Source organism: Plectropomus leopardus, chromosome 11 (genome assembly GCF_026936395.1).
Source record: "Plectropomus leopardus strain MGB_pleo_1.0 chromosome 11, ASM2693639v1, whole genome shotgun sequence".
In the NCBI taxonomy this organism is placed as follows: Eukaryota; Metazoa; Chordata; class Actinopteri; order Perciformes; family Serranidae; genus Plectropomus; species Plectropomus leopardus.
Genome location: NC_142186.1, coordinates 36,440,734 through 36,459,371, shown reverse-complemented (window position 1 = coordinate 36,459,371; position 18,638 = coordinate 36,440,734). Strand labels below are relative to the sequence as shown.

At 41.0% G+C, this 18,638-nt stretch overlaps 1 protein-coding gene across 1 annotated transcript; it reads left to right on the top strand.

The window, feature by feature from the left end:
• Positions 1–92: 92 nt before the first annotated feature.
• Positions 93–18,184, top strand: syt11b (synaptotagmin XIb). The gene is made up of 4 exons (XM_042490011.2): positions 93–387; positions 6,906–7,831; positions 11,742–11,862; positions 15,180–18,184. Exons 1-4 carry the CDS (start codon positions 354–356, stop codon positions 15,488–15,490), a joined length of 1,392 nt encoding a protein of 463 aa, XP_042345945.1. The 5' UTR covers positions 93–353; the 3' UTR covers positions 15,491–18,184.
• The last annotated feature ends 454 nt before the right edge of the window (positions 18,185–18,638 follow it).

Below are 18,638 nucleotides of genomic sequence, written 5' to 3'. Positions count from 1 at the left end.
GTAAATACTTGGGCTGGTCATTTTTTTTCTCTGTGGAGTGATTCATCTGTTCAAACACACCATCTCTGTCCAGTCTCATCGCGAGCTCCTCCGCGCAGCCTCCCTGCATCCGAGCGCGAGCATCACTGCGCACCGAGCGGAGCACCGACAGAGACACCGACGGCTCCGTCAGCGGACGCATGAGGGCTTCATCCTCCGGGACCAGCGGCTCGTTTTCGGTGATTTTCTCTCCCCGTCGCCTCTCTATGGATGTGAAGTAAGCGCGGGGCCGGTAGTCAGTCGGTGTCCTCTCCATCTCTCCGCTCTCGTTCCCGCTCCGTCAGGACCGTGCCCTGCTGCCACAAACCCACAAAATGGCGGACATCATCGAGCTGGGACCCGCCTACGGTGAGAGCCAGGCCCTTTCTGCTTCTCCGCTTCACCCAAAACGGCCTTTAAAAGACCCCAAGTGTTGTTTTATCCGTCTTTTTATTTTAACCGAGCGTCAGTGTAACAGGTGTGTCTGGTTAAAACGCCCTGTCATCCTCGCTGTCTGCTCCCGCTCAGTGAAGCGGTGTCACTCACGTTTTACCGCAGAAATCATTTTTCTGTCGGTTAATGTCGTTTCTCGTCGATAAAATCAGTTTTAAGGTGATTATTGTACAGCAGACATGTCGGATAAAACAAACATTTGGGCTTATCCAAAACAGGGACACACACAGAGGAAATTAGGTTAACCGTTTGGTGTCTAAAGTGGATATTTGTTCAAAAACACAATAACGTGATGAACGTGTGCGCAAATAAAAATAACACCGTCCGCGTCAAACAGGGCGTTCACGCGCTCCGACGCACCGTCTGCATCTCTCGTGAGGCCTCATGAGTGTGCGTGCGCGTGCCACTCAGGGTGGGTATCAGGGTGACGTCATGTCTGTACCCGGCGCTGTTGTGTGGGGACACAGGGACCGTCTCATGGCCACACACACACACACACACACACACACACACACACACACGTTAAGATAATTAAAATGCAAAGATAGAAACTAAAAAAAATAAAAAGCTTCAGGGTCTGTTAAACAGATGGAATAAAAGCTAAATGTGTAAATAATCTTGTTTTTGACACTTTTAAATTGTCAGTAGTTTTGTGTCTTTGAAAATATAAAAGAAGTGTAGTCTTATAAGATAAATCAGTGTATGTAGATAATAATTTGGTAAAATAAAGTTAGTTGTACTTTTCATCAGCAGAGATTTTTTTTTCGTTTTTTTTCACAGAGTTTATTGAATACACTCAACACATGTACATTCATCATTTATGGGATTTTCACATAAATATTTCATACAAAAAATTAATTGATTAATTGATAAATACAATGCAGGGAAAAGAAAGAAACAACAAAGATAAAAACCATCACGTTCTGCTAAAAAGATGGACTAAAAGTGAAATGTGTAAATGATAGCAGTACTTTTTGCCAATTTCTAATTATTGAGTTTTCAATTTTCAATGGTTACAGTTTTGTGTCTTAAAAAATGAAACAGGAGGATAGTCTACTTTACATCAGCAGAGGAGATTTTTCTCAGACTTTATTGAATACATTCAACACGTGTACATTTATTAACCATACAAGCTGTATCAACATATTTCATTAGAAAGAAATAAGTTCAGTCAAATAATAAATAAAATGTAGGAAAAAGAAAGAAACAAGAGGAATAAAAAGCTTCAGTTTCCTCTAAACAGATTGAATTAAATTGTCTAAATAATCTAATAGTCTTCATTTTTCTATTGTTAAGTCTTGTGTCTGAAAATATAAAAGAAGGTTAGTCTTTGAAGTTTAACCATTTTATGTATGTAATATTTTACAAAAATGATAGTCAAGTTAACTGTATTTTTCCTCAGCAGTGTAATCAGGATTTTTAAAAATGAGTAAATTATTTCTTTCTTTCAGTGTGAAATCTTTTTCAAAATGTTTTGAAAAATGCCTTTGCAAATGAAAACAATCTACAATCACATATTAATCGTTTCTTCTTTACAGTTACAGAAAGTGCATCTAATGTTCACGTTTTGAAGAAATGACAGATCTTATCTTTGAAGAGAGACATTGATGCATTTAGACTTTGATACTCTTCACTCCTTTTCTTAATGTAATATAGAAACTAGTTTAAATCAAATCAGGTTTAATCATAAATCAAGTATAAAAACAACCAGAGTTGACCAAAGCGCTGTACAATCAAATAATAATAACATTAATATTAATTCCTTTAATAATATTCCTTTTTAAAGTCCTCAGCATTTTTGATGTTTTAAGACCAAATGATTGATTGATTAAATAATCCATCGTGAAAGTTTTCATTATTTGCAAACAGCAAATCACTCAGGATGTGATCAAATGGATCAGAATAAGACACATTGTGAAAATGATAAGATATCACAAAAATATACAGTATCATGCTTTTATTATTATTATTTTATGGAAGTGTTTACATGCAGTCTGCCATCAGAGCGGAAAAGACAAAGAAACAAGGAACCGATCATTCCTGTAGATGATAAACATTTAATATTTAAAATTTAACAGACCACATGTGAGCAGAGTCCAGACTGACAGAGCTGTCTTTAAAAACAAATACATGTCTACGTGTCGGCAGCAGGAATCGCACCTGTTTATTCGCCCGATTCATCTCGAGTCTCAGACGAGTTTGGCAACCATGTGCGGCACAACTTATTTCTAACAGTGTGCCCAGTTTGGGCCAGTCTGGGCGAGGTCATTTTTAATTACGGGCAAGTGTATGTGGCCTCATTCTGGGGCGTCATCCTGAGTCTCAGCCAAGTCGAGCAACCAGACGCAGCACGACTTTAGGACAATACTCGGCCAGGATTTTTTGGCTAACTGGGATATAATGTGATTGGTACTTTTATGTAATTATTTAGAATAAATATAACAAATAATTGAAATATCAATAGTGAAGAATGACAGGGATCATAAACATTAGGCGACGTTTCCTTTAACCCTCAAATTGCGCTAATTGAATTTGCAGATACAAAATATGCCTACTGGAAACACAGCAATTTAAAAAAACTTCCATTTATCGCAAAAGAGTTTTTACGCTTGCATGAGGTTGTATTTCAGGTGATTCGAAAAGCCCATATTTCACGAAACTGCAATTGAAATACTTTTTAGTCTTTTCTAGGTTATATGACACTGTGAGGTCACATGATGCTGTGAGGTCACATGACGCTGTGAGGTCACAGGAACTGGCTCCCATGATGCAGCAGGAGCTATAAGAGCTGTTATTGCATCACATAACTCTGAGAAAGTTTTGAATCCACAATTCCTCTGTGAAATCGTGGACTACATCTCCCAGAAATCCCTCATATGTGGCTGCTCCCACATATAAGGGGCTCGTCTTTCCATCACGGCTCCGTAACACGCCTACGTGGCCTTGGATTGGAAATAATGAGGGCTAGTGCGGTGGCTGCAATAGAAATAAAGCTGCTGATGCTTTGAACATCCATCGCCATGGTTACTGGGAAGTTATTGCCAGAGAGGTTGCAGTCATCTCACAATTATGTTTTATTGACATTTTGAAAATATCGCTTAAGTTTTGCACAAATCTTTAATGGAAACCCGCCTACAGTCGGTCACAATCATGCTGATTTTTTCCATCTCTCATTTAGTGTAATGTTATTTTTTTCAAATATTGTATAAACCATCTTTTAACCTTTAAGGTCATAATATCAGTCTTCATCTTCTCTACTTTTTAACGAGACAGTGACTAACAAAGATCCTCAGATACAAACAACATAACTTAAACTGATTAAACATATTTCTGGTTTTTCCTTCCTCGTGGTGAAAAAGTTATGTGATGTAGCTTTACTGAAGTCACTCAGGCCTCAACTGAAACGAGCTACGAACTTCATTTGTTTTAGGTTAACTTTGTTTCAGATCGATAATATTAATAAGCAAGCAACCATTGGTTTTTTGTAAATTAATATGCTGATTATTTATCTGATTAACTGATTAATTATTTGGCCTAGACAGTATCAGCAAATAATAAAAAATGTCCATCTCAGTTTTTCAGTCTTCAGGTGTCAACAGTCCAAAGAGATTTAGTATACTGAGATATAATAATAATAACAATAACAACAACAATAATAATAATAATAATAATTTATTTATAGATCACTCAAAACATGGGTTACAAAGTGCTTAACAATAAAACAAACAAAACAAAAAAAACACAATAATCAACATATGAGACATATATAGACATAAATAACGCACGACAACCCCACAACTGAGAAACGAGTGTTAGCTCGAAAGTCAAGACTAATAACTGATAGATTATCACATATTTTTGCAGACTTTTTGATTGCAGGATTAAGTTAAAAAAAAAAAGAAGTGATTTAGTACAGCGCTGGCTTCCTATTGGCTCTCACCCAGCCAATGAAGAGCGAGTACTGGATGTGATAAATGAAAGTTGTTGCTGCAGATCAGAAACTCTTCCTGTCACTGTGAGTCCTGTTAGTTTATCCTCAGTGTTACTCAGTGGACTGTTAAAGCCTCACAGCTCAGTGTGTGTGTGTGTGTGTGTGTGTGTGTGTGTGTGTGTGTGCATGTGTGTGTGTGTGTGTGTTGCTAGGCAGCGAGCTCAGCTGCTTTCAGCTCTTTCCAAAACATGACATCATCTGATGGGGTCTGAATGAACGCCTACAACAACAGGAAGGAGGATTTTTAGGAGTCTGTTTTGTGATTAAAGGAGCTAAAAGTAGATTTTAATCAGTGATGTGTTAATGTGTATAATTAACTGTGTTAATGAAGTCTGCTCGTTTAATAGATGTGATTAATGTGGAGCATTGTCTCAGCAGTGTTACTGTAATTAAGGACGAGTGTTTTCAGAAATTAATCTATTATTTGCTTGAGAATTGATCACTGTTTTTATAAAGTGTATAAAATCATAAAGAATGAACATTTTGTCCAGTCTTATTAATAAGGCTGTTTGATGGTTTTGGTTTTAAGGACAGGGTCAGAATCAGGTTTAGAGCGTCTCCTACAAAGAGTGTTGCATTATGGGTTGATTGTTGTTTTAAAAGGATAGTTCAGATTTTTTTTAACTGGGGTTAAATGATTTACTTATCCATAGTAAGTGTGTTCCTCTCAGTTCATGGCGGTTTGCATGTACTCAAACTAAGCAGTGCACTTCAGTGGAGGGGGGGCAGCAGCTAAATGGATTTTAGACACTTTAAAAAAGGCCTAAATCCCCCCAAAAATCAATATCAATCCAAGTGGATGCTGTATTGAGAATATTTTCACATCTTAATCTTTGTCATCTGTCATTGTCGACCAAATATTCAGATATTCGTTAATTGGTCAGGTATTTTGTTTTCAATTTAGGGTTTGGGATATTAGGGTTTTTTATATGTTTGTTTGTTTTTGTTTTTTTGCAGAGGGTGGATGTCATTTCAGTGTTTGTGAGAAAAAAAACAGAATCCTAAATACATTTTTAATCTTATATATGCTGGAGTTAGTTTACTCTGCTTTTGTTTGCATACAGCAGCTATCACCAACTTGCGGACCGTGGTCCGGATCTGGGCCAAAGCTTTGTCCTATCTGGACTCGTGGTCAAGTTGTAATAAAATGTAAGAATGAGAACAATATTATTTCGTACCCAAGTTTATTAGACCCAGGTCGCACAGTGTGCTTGCACTAAAGTTATAAGATCGCTAAAATCTTAAACCTGTTCATTATCATGTATGACAAAGACAAGCATTGAACTCTCACGTTTAAGAAAGCGTGAAACCAGCAAAGTTCAAGATGAGTGAAATCAGTTTCGTGTCTTGACTGCAGAAACAGACTTAAAGAGACGGTTCAACAGACCATAATTAGCTCTCAGAGAAAATCAGGAGAGATCGAGAGAGACTCAAAGAAATCTTACACAAATGTTCTGCTTTATGGATGATGAACTCTCTTCTTATCAATCAGATAATATGATTAATAATATCTCAGAGACACTTTACCAGCAGGACGAGAAAGAAAACAGCTGTTCCCATTATTAGGGTGCTCTCATACTCAGGCCAGTGTGGTAATGTCTATCTGTGTGTGTGTGTGTCTGTGTGCGCGTGTGTGTATGTGTGCATGTGTGTATGTGTGCATGTGTGTATGTGTGCGCCTCCTCCAGGGACACATCAGTACAACAATACTCCTCTGTACACAGCAAACAAAGACCTCCACAAACCCCTCCTCCCTGCTCCTCGTCTTTTTCCGTTTTCCTCCTACATGAGCCCCGCTCTCACTCTCTCCCTATCCTCCTCCTCCTCCCCCTCCCCCTCCTCCTCCTCCTCCTCCCAGCAGGGATCCCTTCGGTCCTCTGATGTTTTTAATGAGACCTCAGGAGGATCGATGTGATGACATCACTGTTTGGAAATGATGTTACGGTTTTGAACGATTATGTCATCCCTCGTGATGTCGTCACTGTGTAAACCAGGATGGTTTCATCATTGCTGACTCAGCGAGGAGATGGCTGGTGCAGTCAGAGAGTAAAAATACAATCACCTTACCTGAACACATTTCTTTGACCTCAATGGAAACGTTCAGGTCCAAAAATGCTCCATTGAAACCCATTCAAACTGACATTTTTGATCCCACAGCCATCAGAGCAGAAAAACAGGACTTGTATTATTTCTGGGTGTCATTCTGGGCTTTTGACTCTGAATTTGTCATTTTGACTATTTTCCACCTGATGAGGTCATTTTGACCATATTTGGCATATGGAGGAAATACATGCTGTTTCCACCAGGTGACCTGTCACAGTCAGTGTAGTCAGAATGTTAATCAGAATTGTTGCTGATTAATTATCACTCAGATAATAAACTGAACGGTGGTTTCATATGATCTCTAACATGTCTCTTCTCTGTCTCTGTCCCTCTGTCTCAGCCATGTCTCCGGTCCTGGCGGGCTTCCTGGGGGCTGGTGTTCTGGTTTTGGTTGTGGTGGTTCTGGTTCTGCTCTGGTCTTTCTGTCAGCGCCGTTACCTGCGCGTCACGGGGCGCTACAAGCTGCACGGCGATCGTTACTGCGACGCCGAAGACCCCCCCTACAAGTTCATCCACATGCTGAAGGGCATCAGCATTTACCCAGAATCCCTCAGCAGCAGCAAGAGGATTGTACGAGGCATCCGGCGCGTGGACCGCACCGACCGTGACGGAGAGCGAGGCTGCCCCTCCTCCGCTGGCACAGGGCGGGGCATGGTGCTGGTGGACGCTGAAAACAACATCCTGGACGTCCCGGGGCAGCTGCAGATGAGTCACCTGGTGCCGCCCGCACACGGTCAGGCTCGGGTGGAGCGGGCGCTGCCGGTTCGCGCCGACTACTGCTGCCTGGACAGCAGCTCGGCCAGCAGTAGCCAGACCAGCAGCAAGACGGCGTCCCCCTTCACCCCCGCCTCCTCGGAGCCTGAGCCCGAGCCCAGCCTGGGCGCCATCAGCCTCACCGTCGACTACAACTTCCCTAAGAAGGCCCTGGTGGTGACCATTGTTGGGGCCCGGGGCCTCCCCGCCATGGACGAGCAGGCGGGCAGCTCAGACCCCTACGTGAAGATGACCATCCTGCCGGAGAAGAAGCACCGCGTCAAGACCCGCGTGCTGAGGAAGACCCTGGACCCACTGTTCGATGAGACCTTCACCTTCTACGGCGTGGCCTACAGCTCGCTGCCCGAGCTCACGCTGCACTTCCTGGTTCTCAGTTTCGACCGCTTCGCCAGAGATGATGTCATCGGGGAGGCCGTGGTGCCGCTGAAGGGCGTGGACCCGAGCACGGGCCGAGTCCACCTGAGCCAGCAGATCACCAAGAGGAACATGCAGGTGAGTGACGGCTGTGAGAATAGAGAAGTTTATCCCGTCCTTAAAGGGACAGTTCACCCTAAAATCCAAAATACGTGTTTTTCCTCTGACCTGTAGTCCTGTTTATCAGTCTAGATCAGGGTTCCTGTGGATCCTTAAAATGCCGAAAAAGGCATTGAATTCATCTGTTCGTCTAATTAATCAAATTTATCTAAACATAAGGCCTTAATTGATGTCTTACATCTTTTAAAAGTCTTAAAATGCTAAGACATTGAAAATATGATTTTTTTTGACGTTACATTGTAAAATCTCAAAAAATGGAAACATCTATTTAAAAAAATCCCTCTTCTTACACTCTTCATGATGGGTATTAGCATGTGGAATAATCCCACAAACGGAGTGAGACACACAAAATCAATAATAAAAATCACTAATAAATAATAGGTATTTCCAAATTATAACCAGATCTAACTATTTCATCGGACCAAAAATGTAAAGTTTTATGTTACAATAAACATTTGAGCAAAATTTTTCTCAATCTAAAAATTTTCTTTGTAAAATTAGTCTTAAATTTCTACCCCTTCTCTCCAATATAATGGAGACAGATGGCGCTCGGCTCAAAGCACCAAAAAATAGATTTGAAAAACTCAACAGCAATATTTGTTTACAGAAATTATGACCTGGTTACTCCAGTTAGTCCACAGATCTTGACCTTGTGAGCAGTGAAGTAAGCGTGCATGTGTCCATCTGCGGGATGATAAAGGATCGTACTGTTTAATTTTTTAGTACGTTTTTGTTACGGATGCCATTATTGTTATCCGCCGACATTCATAAAAAAATACATCATGAGGATCAGTTTCCAGTCGCTGATTGCAGCGTGGGTGGGTGGCTTGTTAGCGATACTAGCTAGTAACTAGATAGTAACTATTTAGCTTTCCCACGTGCGTTTTGCGTTTCTAGGTATTCTGTTGTGTTTTAAGAGTAGTGAAGGTCATTTGGAGAACGGCAGAGCCAGCACATGCTGTGTCTGTGGGTAAGAGTGAGAGATAGAAACAGAGATCAGAGTGACGGCTCAATACCGCGAGTGGACGACAGAGACACTGGAGCAGAGAAGAGTTTAGGTTTTGCAGTGAAGATTTTGAGTTTGCAGTTTGTGCACTTATAATTTCTGCAGCCCCTCAAGATCAGCAGAAGCTTCCTACATGTGTACCAGCTGCTGAGTGGAGGTGTCGTGACTGTCGATAAAATTCAATATACAGTCACCTGCAAAGGTGGAAACAACGTTCTTGACATTCATCCAGATAATAAGTGACTGTCCAAAACAATGGTGTATCTTTGGATGATGTAATTACAGCATGATGACAAAGACAGAGTTGATTACCTTGCTGATTTGATGTGAAACGTGAAGTGATCCAGAGTATTTTAGGTGCGTATGCTCTGCTGTACTCAGGGTTCGGCTTACGGTTACAGTTCTGCTGTTCCAGCAGCTGTAGTCATAATGATTTCCCCCTCTACCCTGACCTTAAAACACCTGATTCCTATCATCTGTGAGCAATGTTACATCATAGACCACACACACACACACACACACACACACACACACACAGACACAAAAAAGAAATACACATACTTAATGTCCCCTACAACAGACGTTTGCTAAGAAGTGAGTACCGACTCCATCACTTGGAGAAGATAAAGTGTCTCCCCTGTGCTTTCTGACCACAGTCTGAAAACCAAAGCAGGAAAAGCTCACACTAGGAAGTGTGTTTTTGATAAAAACTCACTACAGCTGATCTACTACTGCAGCGAGCGGCGTCCTCCTGCCAGCCACGCAGCACACATCCTCACACTGAAGGCCTGCGCACTGCGCAAAAGGATAACTGCATATTTCAGTTGTCCTTGTAGACGTACTGTAGCCTCGGGAGTTCTTTGTACTGCCGATCCAACAGAATTAGTATAAGAGCTAGAGCTGAGTTTGTCAAAAACCTTACACTGCAACTCTCTTTAAAATTTGGATACATTTAGAGCAATCTATTTCCTGTGAATATTGAATCTGAGATGAGCTTTCCAGATACTTATAGGGACTTTTTATGTTATTCTTTGTCTTTGCCATGTGTTTTTAAAAAGTTTTTAACAATAATACATATTTAAAAGGCTTTTCTTTGGGCAGATCCCACGTTTTCATCTCCCCGACACTGTTTGGTTGTTTTAACTGCAGACATTTTAATGCAATTTAAAAAACTGATTAAATTATTAATGAATATCAATTAAATGAAACTGATATTAATAAATATTAATTGATATTTTAATCTTAACTGAAAATTGATTTCATTTAGTTAAATTTATTTATTTTATTTATTCATTTAGGAAATGAATTAAATACTGAACTATAGACTCACTATTTATTTATTTAAGTTTTCTTAAACCCCTTAAATTAAAGACGGCCTTCCAGGTTGGGAATCAGTGTTCCAGAGTTACACTTTAGTCCAGTTTTAGTGATGCAGTTGTGTTGTTGTCTACTGGAAGACATTTTAGTCTGTTAATTCATTAATTTATTCATTTGTATGTTCCTTTTAACAAAAGCATCTGACCAAAGACAAACGTAAATATTTAACAGAGAAAGGAGGAGTTACTGAAGGATTATTTAGGTTCCATATGAAGCAACAGTTGTTATTAATATTGATGATTATGTAACATAGTGTACACCTAAAAACCCTGTAAATAAATAAAAGTGGTAAATTACACAGAGGAAGCTGAAACTCGCAGAAAGAGAAAACAGAGAGAGAGAAAAACAGTGGTGATTAATTCCAGTGTGACTTCACTTAAATGTGAAAACACTCTCCTCTGTGTGTGTGTGTGTGTGTGTGTGTGTGGGTGTGTGTTGTTGTCCTGACCCTGACTAAGTGATGGTGCTGTCAGCAGCTGTGTGTCACCATGGCAACGAGCCGGCCTGACCCCAGAGCAGTCGATATAATCCGATGACGGTCTGTCTCGGTGACAGTCTCCCCGCTGTTCTGTGTTTATCAGGTTAAAGTTGCGAACATGCGGCTGAATAAGCCGAGCTGAGCTCTCACTCTGACACGATGATGTGAAATGTGCCGATCAGCTGTTGTGTTTACGTCTTCTGTGAGGGTTCGAAAGGTTGATAAAAATCACAGAAACAAACTCAGATTCAGTTTCAAACAGGAAGCTGAAAACAGGGCTGTTTTTCACATGACGCTGTGAGGTCACATGATGCTGTGAAGTCACATGACGCTGTGAGGTCACATGATGCTGTGAGGTCACATGATGCTGTGAGGTCACATGACGCTGTGAGGTCACATGATGCTGTGAAGTCACATGACGCTGTGAGGTCACATGACGCTGTGAGGTCACATGATGCTGTGAGGTCACATGACGCTGTGAGGTCACAGGAACTGGCTCCCTCATGATGCAGCAGGAGCTACAAGAGCTGTTATTGCATCACATAACTCTGAGAAAGTTTTTAACCCACAATTCCTCTGTGAAATCGTTGACTACATCTCCCAGAAATCCCTCATACGTGGCTACTCCCACATATAAGGGGCTCGTCTTTCCATCATGGCTCCATAACACGCCTACGTGGCCTCGGATTGGAAATAATGGCGGCTGGTTTGGTGGCTGCAGTAGAAATAAAGCTGCTGATGTTTTGAACATCCATCGCCATGGTTACTGGGATGTTATCACCAGAGGAGAAGTCACATGACATCACTGAGTGGAAACACAGTCAGCTCGCAATTAAGTTTTTTCGACATTTCAAAAACGTCACTAAGTTTTGTGTAAATCTGCGACAGAAACCTGCCTATTGTGGAAGTTGTAATTTTACTGCAGTAAAGTATCTGATTACCTCCTCTGCCTCTGATATTTTGCATCGCTTTGAAGAAACATACTGAATGTTTTTGTGTTTTTTCAGTGTGAGAGTCGTGGAGAGCTGCTGGCGTCTCTGTCCTACCAGCCGGTGTCTCATCGTCTCAGCGTGGTCGTCCTGAAGGCTCGACACCTCCCTAAGATGGACATCACCGGCCTGTCAGCAAGTGAGTCCCCCAGCCGAGTTTCTCTAGTTTAAAGCTCAGTTTTTACTGTTTCTTTCGGCTTTTTCTTTGATTTACACTTGATTGACTCTTTTTCTTAACTTAGACTTTACTTTACTTCAGACAGCAAGCTTCAGGCAGGACACTGTTACTGTTTTTTCCACATTTCAGAGGAATTTCCTTTGATAACATGGACTCACCTGTTTCCTTCTTCATTGGTCACCCTACTGTGTGACACTTTTTATAGCAAAATGAAACCTACATTTTTGTAATATTACCACGTTTTTTTTCTCAAAATACTTCAACTTAATTCCAGAAATGTAAGAAGCATCAAGCTAGCTAGCTAGCATAGCTAGCTAGCTTGACCCACCGAGGTGGAGATGTACTCACAAACTTCTTGATGCTTCCTTGTTGACTGCTGGTGGAAATCCAGAAATACGCAAGTTGAAATTTGGAAATTCGCAAGTTGAAATCGCAACGACGAACGCAACGCAGTTACACACTCATCCTTCACACACACACGTGAGTGGCGTACCTCAGGTGGGTTTTGAACCCAAGGCTCCAGGTTGCTGGTCGGCGTCCTTCCCACTGGACCGTCTTTTCCAGCAGTTGAAGGCAAAGAGCCAGAGAGATGAAGAAGAAACTTCACCTTCATCAACATGAGATCAGACGGAAGAAAACATGATGTGGTCTCCTCTGGCTGAACCACATGTGGACTGAAACTTTCCTCACTCGGTTTTCTCCTCCAGTTAAAGCTTCAGCTTTAAGGCTTCAGCCCAAAGTCGTGTTCATGGATCACAGTCTGATTCTTCTGTGTGAGACTCAGACCAGGTCTCAGAGTCCAGACAGCTCAGCTGCTGCTGAAACAGGGATCAGATCTTCAAAAACATCTTTTTGTGGATGTACAAATGCAGTCTGTCCTGTTTGTAGAAGACGTTATATGTGTGGTTTAAGGGAGACAACAATCCTTCAAAAAGCTTTAATTCTTCAGTCAAATTCAGGGCTTCAACCCAAAGATGAGTTCCTGGATGATGTTTAATTCTTGTGTGTGAGACTCTTTCTGACAGCAGTTAAGAGAGGCGGTGCCTCACAGCGTAAAGGTTGTGGGTTCAACTCTCACTTGGCTCTGCTTTGTTTTTTCTCCAGTAATTTTTATCAGGCCTCCATACATTTTCTCATTCAAAGAAAAATATGAATTAAATTAAATGTTTCATTCCCACAACTGAACCATTAGATGGAGACACACACCACGTGTTGGCATTGACACTGAGCGGGAGGCCTCCTGCGATTCCTCCCCAGTGTCATGAAAGTAAAGAAAGACGGATGGAAAAAGGCTTGCTTTATGTGACAAGATTATTGTCAGAAACCATTTTAGTTGGCTACAATAATTGAGGGGGCTGTCATGATTAACAGGTACTTCATTCAAAACCTCTCAAAAGCAACGATAGGATTGGCTCACATTAAAAGCCAGGAAAGGTAACGTTTTTGAGGTTTAAAAAAACCCTTAACTAGAGGAGATAACAAAGTGTATAAACTTTTTTCCTTTATTGTTTGGCCTAGAGGAGACTGCATCGTGTTTTTGTATATCTTGACTTTAACCCAAAGTTGTGTTCATTGATCAGTGAGTTTGTTCTGTTCAGACAGCTCAAGTGTACAAAAGGAGTTTTATAATTTGAAGATTGTGTTCAACTCCCACAGGCAGTGGTTATTTTTATTTCTGCTGAGTAACTGTTTACTTTGTTTGGCTCATTTACAACAAGCTTTTCACAGTAAAAGGCACCTTCATGAAACACTCCCAACAGATGGAAAGCAACACCTTCATCAATTTACAGTTAATGGTGTTTAACGGTGCGATTTGAAGGCACAGCCTTCAGATTTTAAAGCTGATAAGGGGGTGCTGTTATTTACTGATTCAACGTTAAGTCCTACAAAGTGAAAACGTTACAGAATATCACAGACGAGAGCAAATCATCCTCCGGTCCCTCCGTCAGTCCTGGTGGTTTACGAAAGAACAACGATGATCAAATAAAATGATGCCGATCACACTAACCTAGTGCCAAATAACTAAATACGTAGTGAACAAAGATGTTTCTGTCTGCCTGCTGAGCTGTCTGGACTCTGAGATGTTAGCTGAGTCTCACACAGAAGAATTAGATTTTAACCCATAAATACAGCTTTGGGGTGAAGCCCTGAATTTGACTGAAAAAGTACCTTTGAGGGATTGTTTATCTCTCTCAAACCACACACATAAAATACATTAAAAACAGGAAAGATAGAATTGTCTCAAGAAAAAGAAACCGCTCTTAAAGGTTTTATTTATTTCTTTTTTAAAGGCCTAACAGGAGAAGAAAACGAAAACCAGTAGCAGAGGTCAGAGTTGAAACAATAACCTTGAGATAACTTAGCACTTTCAAAACCTCCTGACTCCCTTAAACTACACGTATAAAATCTATTTAAAACAAAAAAAAAAGTGTTTTCTCAGGAGGAGAAAGGACTCAGCTGGGATTTGAACACACAACCTTCAGGTTGTGAAGCTCTTCCTCTACTAGCTGAGCTGATTGAACTGTGAGGAACTTTCTGAGTTTTGCATTCAAGAATTAAACTTTCATCCATGAACACGACTTTGGGCCGAAGCCCTGAACTTGTTTAAGAAATGTATTTGTCAGCCTGAATCCACACATACTACATCCATTAAAAACAGGAAAGAGAATCTGCTGAAATTACAAATCAGAAAAAAATAAATAGCTACTTTAAAAAAAAAAACCTAAACTGGAAAAAAATAAAAATCAACAGTCACGATGGGATTTGAACCCAAAACCATTAGATTATGAAACTGTTTCTGTAGCAGCTGAGCTGTCTGGACGACTCACAGGTGAGTCATATTATCACAGGTGAGTCATGTTATCACAGGTGAGTCATGTTATCACAGGTGAGTCATGTTATCACAGGTGAGTCATGTTATCACAGGTGAGTCATGTTTTCACAGGTGAGTCATGTTATCACAGGTGAAATCATGGAAAAATATTCATATTGCGGTTAGTTATTCATACACATTTATTCTCTTTTTGGTTACCAACCTTTTTGAAGTTCCTTTGACCAGCTGGTTACAGATTTGTTTGAATGAGATAATGGGACACAAAAATCACGATATCTGACGGATCTCCATATGACGACATGAAGATTTTATTGACACAGTAAACAGTTTAAAATTAAAGACACAGCTCTGTGTGTTAAATTTTAGTGTCATTGTGATTTATTGATTCATGTAAGTGAAGTTTGTGACGTCACAAATCAACTGTATTGCTTTCTTTCCTCCTCAGATCCGTACGTGAAGGTGAACGTCTTCTACGGACGAAAGCGCATCGCCAAGAAGAAGACCCACGTGAAGAAGTGCACGCTGAACCCGGTCTTCAACGAGTCCTTCATCTACGACATCCCGCCCGAGCTGCTGCCCGAGATCTCCGTGGAGTTCCTGGTGGTCGACTTCGACCGGACCACCAAGAACGAGGTGCTGGGCCGCCTGCTGCTCGGCCTCCACAGCCCCGCCCCCTCCGGAGCCTCCCACTGGAGGGAGGTCTGCGAAAACCCCCGCCGGCAGATCTCCAAATGGCACAACCTGAGCGAGTACTGAGGGAGCGCCGCCAAAAACCAGCTGACACCACCGACCGGCTGGGACTCCACCAGTGAACCCCACTGGGAAATAAAGACTCAGTGTACAGCACGCACACACACAAACACACACACAAACACACACGCACACGAACAACACACACACACACACACACACACACACACACACACTGTTGTGATGATAGTTAAACTCTCTCTCTCTCTCTCTCTCTCTCTCTCTCTCTGTTTCTCTCTTCCACCGCGACATTCGCAAGTCTAATAAAAATCCTGCAGTTCTTTAAAGAAAAGAAAACGAGCTGTTTTTAAAAGAGAAACCATGAGTCCATTTCTGACTGTCCTCATGTCTCCTGGCTGTCCGTGTGTGTCGACGGGGGGAAGGAATGCTCACATATCATTAAAAAATAACAAGAAAAAAAGATTCCCCTCTTGCTGTTGTTGTCATGCAGTTCATCGCATGTCTGTCCCAAGAGAAAAAAAAACGAAACGAATGAAGAGCTGCTGACTGATGACAGGAAGAAGATTTAAATACTCACTAACACTGCATTTAACTAATATATCCAAGTATAAATACTCCTCATTAGGACCAAATAAGAAACTGCTACAAACCTCCCACGTCTCGCTCCTGATACTCGACCACATGACAACGTATTTTCGGGGGCTGGTTTTAGTCGGCAGCATGCTCCCTGCCTCTCGAAGGTCACCTTCACTCCTCGCTCCTGCAGACTGATCCTGGAGGAGGAGGAGGACTCTCCGCCATCGCCCTCATCTTAATGTGGATTTACAAACTGTGGTTGACATCGCCCCAACGAAGACGACTGAAGAGGATGTTGATAAATCAAGCAGACTGAGAGACGATGTAAAATACTTGTTTGTAACATGAATGATATTTAATTTACAAAAAAAACCCTCCAGATGCTCTGAAGGAAGCAGGAAGCAGCTGTGGCGGCTGATTTTGACCTGTTCTCATGACTTCTCAACCTCCTCATTGATACAGAAATCCAACGCCACGTTCGTTATCTCGAGATAATGAGCGGGTAAAATCCTCATATTTCACTTATTCATTTGTTGTCACGATCAAATCAAGTCGTCATCTCCAGATTTTGCTCTAATGGTGCGAGGTGTCCTCATACAGCTGTTTGTATGATATCATACGCATTAGTGTCCTTCAGGTGATGTAAGCAGAGCTGCAAACACCTGTCTCCGGGGGGAGGACACCTGTCTCCGGGGGGAGGACACCTGTCTCCGGGGGGAGGACACCTGTGTCCGAACTCAGCCGCTCAGGACCTTCTTTACTGCATCCTCTCCAAACACGTGGGTTATGCACAAATCAGTGGCTTCATCATTACGTGGGACATTTATGAATTTTGGAGCATTTTTGTAGGAAATAGTCATGCACTTCATGTTTTCATACAGTCAGTGCACGAGAACAGCCTGATTAAATCAAATATGGGTACTTTGTGTTTTCACAATATAAAGAAGTTCTAACTGGGTGTAAATATTGGCATCATTTTCTCAGGCTGCGTTCACCACGTCATTACTGTTGTAAGCAGACATAACTGAAACTGTTTCTAACAGAAATGTAAAAACGAATTACACAAAAAATCACACTTATTCTCTTTGACACCTCCCCCCCTCCAAAATAAGAGACCTCCATCATCATGATTTTTTTCCCTGCAATTTCATAGATTGTCAAATTTGTTTTGATTTCATTCTGGGTGACATCAAAAGTGTCAGACACAACATTAACCCTGCAGAGTGTTTTCATGGATGTCCACCAGTTTTTCAGCTGGTTGCCATGCCAACACTGGTTTCTGGCTGATGATCTGTACACGTGATGGATGAGTGAATACAGTTCAGGTTACAGCTTAATTCAAAATCATACTTTGAAACAAAAAAATAAGAGCTAGTGTTGCTTTTTATGTGTATTTCCTAAATAAGTTCACTCTTACAATGTTTGATTTTTATATTGAAATTGTGTAAAATTATTCACAGTTTCCAAACTTAACTTTGATTTGACGCTGCAGCGCCTCTGTTGATCCTAACAGGTGTAAAACACCGTCAGCAGCCACAGCTTCTCTTTGCTTCCTGTCTTTCTGTCTCTGTCTCCTTTTCTTTGTCCCCTGTCCTCTAAATAACTCGCGCTGGTTTGTGAAAGATTTTCTCCCTGTGAACATTCCCCTGCAGAGATGATTTGATGGGCCAGCTGGTGGCGCTGTTGCAGCTGTTTTCAGTTCACCTGAGTGTGTTTTATATAAAGTGGATTATTTGTCAAAGTGAGGTTGACTTTGGTTTGTAAACTTGTCCTCCACTGAGTCACTTCTCTCCTGAAGCACATTTTTTAAGTTAATCCACCTTAAATCAGCTCATCAGGCCGACAGCTCGCTTTAATAACTCGTGTAAAACTAAACTTTGAACCGTGTGAAGAAGCCGCAGACAGCTCATAAAAAACAGCTTTTATTATCATCAGAGGAAGTTATGAAAAGTCCTCTCTGACGCTGCTGTGGGCTGACAGACTGACTGACTGTAGATTTGTACAGATATGAAGATGTTTGCTGGTTTCCTTCCTGTCTGATGTCCTCGGAGCTTTAGTGTGTTTGAGCGCCCCCCTGCTGTAGACCTGGATGCTAACCTCTGTGTTAGGTTTGTTAACACTAATTGGACGTGCAAATAAAAAAAAATACAAGTTAGCCATGAACGCCTCGTCTGATGCCTCATTTGTTTAATAATAATGTATTTTTTTTTCTGTCTGTGTCTCCCCTGTCTGTCTGGAGAAGTAATATATAATACTTTTCATTTATTGCATGTACATTTGTGTTTTTTTTTTTTATGAGTTCCTGCAGATCCTTAAAAAGTCTTAAGAGTAATTGACTTGATTCATCTAAAAATAAGGCTTTAATTGGTATTAATATGTCTTAAAGCTATCTTTCAGAAGTCTTTAAAAAGTTAAAACACGGGAAGTAGGCTTTTATTAATTGATTTTCTGACATTGTATAGTTAAAACTTCAAATAATGGGTCGCAGCTGTTTGTTTGTTTGTTTTTTTACAATTTTGGCTCAAATTGGCCTTAAATCCCATTTTCCCATGGCATTTAAAACATCTAAGAGTCCTAAATGTAACAATGAGAGTAATTATTATTTAAAAAATAAATA